The following is a 3,676-nucleotide window of genomic DNA, read 5'->3' as shown; positions in this document are numbered from 1 at the left end:
GAGGTTAACAGGTGTTAGTTACACCCAGTAACACCCAGAACAACAGAGGATATAAGCAGTTCAGATTCTGTCATTCAGAGAGAGACTTGGTGAATCCTTCATCAGATCTGTCCTCCATGCAGGAATAAACCAGCCAAACTCAAGTGTTGACTTGTTCCACTTTTTCATCTCTCAGCCACAAGAAATCATCTTTTCAGTGGTTCATTAGTGAAGATGATCCTGCTGAACTAAACCTGTCATAAATAAACTCAGAAGAACTTATACTGTGAAACATCCTTCATTTGTTTTAACACCATATTCATGTCTGAAATTATTTTTCACAATAAAGTTAAAAGTTAAATTATCTCTAGTTGATCAGATGTTGCATACTGGAATGTGATTGGACCAAACTAGTAGTGATGTCATAAATTGTGTCATCGATGTGACATCAGAGAGACATTCGATCGACATTAGACGTTTAGGAGATGTCAGGTTTTAGTTACTTAAAAACACCTCAGCATCACTTGTCAAAGTCACAGTGACAGATGACATCAGACGGTGACGTCAGATGACCTCGGACATTTGGTCATCTGGTGGTCAGCTGCTGGAGGGAGGGGCTTAAACACTGATTCAAGTTTCACATAAAAAACTGAAGTGAGGATGAAAACCAACAGAAACGTCTCCGTCATGTTCTCCAGAGCTCAGTCCTCTTCTTCTTCTGTGGTGGTTTAGTGGCAGCGACAGGAGGAGCTCCACCAGCTGTTTACAGCTGTTGATTCAGGATGAGGAGATCAGATTTCAATGTAATTGTGTAAATTAAAATGAAAATTTCTCAATATTTAGATGAAACATTTCAACAGTCACTCAGTGTGAGGCATTCAGGTTTTGAATCAGTGTGAGGCATTCAGGTGCGTGGATCATTGTGAGGCGTTCAGGTGCATGAATCACTGGGAGGCGTTCAGGTGCGTGAACTGTTTTATTTCATGTGACAGCTCAGAGACATGATGGTGATGGTTCTCTGGGTCTAAGTCTGGATCAGTCTGGTCCCCCTCATTTCCTCATCACTCGGACTTCTTGTCAGTCAGTTTTTTGTAGCTCTGCAGGGGCGGAGCTGACGGCGCGACATCGTCGTCGTCGTCGTCACTTATGGTGGATCGGGCTTTACGGCAGAGGTAACAGAACACGGTGGCCATGGCAAGCGGGAAGCCAACCAGGAAGCAGCCCAGCAGCGGAGCCTGGCTGAACACCGACTGACGGGTGGAGGATCAGAGGTCAGAGGTCACAGACAGACAGGAAACAGGACTGATGATGACAGGACTTACCATCAGCGTGACTTTAGTCTCGTAGACAAAGCGTCTGGCACGTTGGACAACGCCGTTTCCTCCCTGACACTGAGACAGACACACCTCAGTGTTTCACACATGATCAAACCACTGTACTCAAGGTAAGTCTGCCCACACTCACCTGGATGCTGCCGTCCAGAACCCCGTTCAGGAAATCCATCAGGTGGTGCTCCGTCTCCACGGCGCCTGTTGGCAGGAAGTAGCCATCATTGGACAGATTGACCACGACGAACGATGGCACGATGACCTCACTGAGAAGAAAGAAACAGACGCTCACTGATCCATCTATGACACGTTAACAACCAATGGGGGTTGACCACATCATCACGTGTCACTCACCCCATCACCAGCCCGCTGATGTAGTCGCCGCCCTCCATGAAGCCGAAGTAGAAGCTTCTGAAACACAGTGAGACCTTTTATCTTGTTCTCAGAAATTTTCAGAATAAAAGTGTGAGCTATGACAGATGTCTGACCTGCTGTAGATCTCTCTGTGGTCTGCAGCTACTTTCTCCACCAGACTTTTATACCTGAGCAGGTGACAGGAAACGCATCACTGGAAGTTAAGATCCAAACTGTTACAGTTTACAGTTAAACTGACAGACTCAGTTACCTCAGGCTTTCCTCACACAGGTTCCTCTCCTCCACCAGCGCTAACACCACCAGTTTACCTGCAGGAGAGAGGCGGGGTCACATCACCTGAACCAATCAGCAGTGCCTCTTACGTCTACCAGGTGCTGCTGTGGTCAAACACTGACTGCACTCCTTTTTCTTCTTCTCGTTATTTATGAATCAGGAAGCTGCACCAGACTAAAGGTGATTATCATCACACTGTGAGAAGTCACCTGATCAAACATCAGCCTCAGGTGTGTGAATGTTACCTGACTCTCCCATGGCGTACAGAGTGTAGCTGTCAATCTTGAAGTAGTTTGGGAAACGTTCTCTGTTGATCCACGACTTCAGATCGCCGTCATGTTCCTCTGAAACACAATACAACATATACAATAACACTCATTCATTAAAGAGAGGCTGAAAGTCACTTGACCACTCACCTGAAGACTCACCTGAACCATCACCTTAACTCTCACATGAAGACTCACCTGAACACTAACCTTAACTCTCACCTGAAGACTCACCTGAACCATCACCTAAACTCTCACCTGAACACTCACCTGAACACTCACCTGAAGACTCACCTGAACCATCACCTAAACTCTCACCTGAACACTCACCTGAACACTCACCTGAAGACTCACCTGAACACTCACCTTAACTCTCACCTGAAGACTCACCTTAACTCTCACCTTAACTCTCACCTGAAGACTCACCTGAAGACTCACCTGAACACTAACCTTAACTCTCACCTGAAGACTCACCTGAAGACTCACCTGAACACTAACCTTAACTCTCACCTGACCATTCACCTTAACTCTCAGCTGAACACCTGAGGAAAGGTGTGATTCTGGTCACAGATGTATTGTTTCTCAACTTTGGTCATTGACTGACACTTTAAGTCCTTTCACTGTTCACACACTGACACTTCACCTGCCGACGGTACACACACTTCGGTTCTCTACAACACCTTTCAGTCTGCAGCCTGATGATGTCACTATAACTGGATTAATCTGCAGGTCTCAGCGTTTATTCTCATATCATATTTATTCTTTACTCATGGTTCTGACGATGTTCAGGTGGGTGAAGGTCTAAACCTGTTCTCAGGTAGACCGGGGCCCTGGACCATCACTTGGTTCAGGTAACATGTTAAAGTCTAGATCAGGTTCCTGTCTCACCGTTGTAGGTAAAGAAGGTCCCGTCTTTAAAAACCACCACAGCTGGCAGAGAGGGCAGAGAGACCGCCTGCAAACAGACACACCTCAGGTCACCTGTCAGCTATGACATCATCGACAAAGACAGGCTGGTCAATCTTCTCTGAACTGAAGAACACAGCGTTCTGCTGGAGAACACAGTGTTCTCCAGCGGAACGCTGTGTTCTTCAGCAGAACGCTGTGTTCTTCAGCAGAACGCTGTGTTCTCCAGCAGAACGCTGTGTTCTTCAGCAGAACGCTGTGTTCTTCAGCAGAACGCTGTGTTCTTCAGCAGAACGCTGTGTTCTCCAGCAGAACGCCGTGTTCTCCAGCAGAACGCTGTGTTCTCCAGCAGAACGCTGTGTTCTCCAGCAGACAGCAGTAGCTCTGCTGAGGAAGTGTAGAACCTTTGGCAGGATGTCTCTGGCAGCAGAGAAGAAGTAGGTGTGGACGATCAGCTGCTCAGCTGCAGACGTGTAGTTTCCCTGAAAACACATCACAGGTCAGAGGTCAGCTCTTCTGTGTGTGCGTGTGTGTGTGTGTGTGTGTGTG

The 3,676-nt window shown here is 47.0% G+C and overlaps 1 protein-coding gene across 1 annotated transcript in view; it reads right to left on the bottom strand.

The window, feature by feature from the left end:
* Positions 1–936: 936 nt before the first annotated feature.
* The window catches only part of LOC111657058 (protein disulfide-isomerase tmx3a-like), a 9,628-nt gene continuing 6,888 nt past the window's right edge, over positions 937–3,676 (bottom strand). The window contains exons 9-16 of the mRNA XM_023409032.2: positions 3,110–3,176; positions 2,201–2,299; positions 1,933–1,990; positions 1,796–1,849; positions 1,662–1,718; positions 1,444–1,573; positions 1,302–1,370; positions 937–1,229 (exon numbers count right to left, since the gene is read on the bottom strand). Of these exons, the coding sequence (XP_023264800.1) occupies positions 1,041–1,229; positions 1,302–1,370; positions 1,444–1,573; positions 1,662–1,718; positions 1,796–1,849; positions 1,933–1,990; positions 2,201–2,299; positions 3,110–3,176 (723 nt within the window). The 3' untranslated portion in view covers positions 937–1,040. The remainder of the gene's footprint in view (positions 1,230–1,301; positions 1,371–1,443; positions 1,574–1,661; positions 1,719–1,795; positions 1,850–1,932; positions 1,991–2,200; positions 2,300–3,109; positions 3,177–3,676) is intronic.

The sequence above is a fragment of the Seriola lalandi genome, unplaced genomic scaffold (genome assembly GCF_002814215.2).
Source record: "Seriola lalandi dorsalis isolate HSWRI2012SDOR001 ecotype SW California unplaced genomic scaffold, Sedor1 jcf7180002054380, whole genome shotgun sequence".
Classification (NCBI taxonomy): Eukaryota; Metazoa; Chordata; class Actinopteri; order Carangiformes; family Carangidae; genus Seriola; species Seriola lalandi.
This window is presented reverse-complemented; position numbering and strand designations above follow the sequence as displayed.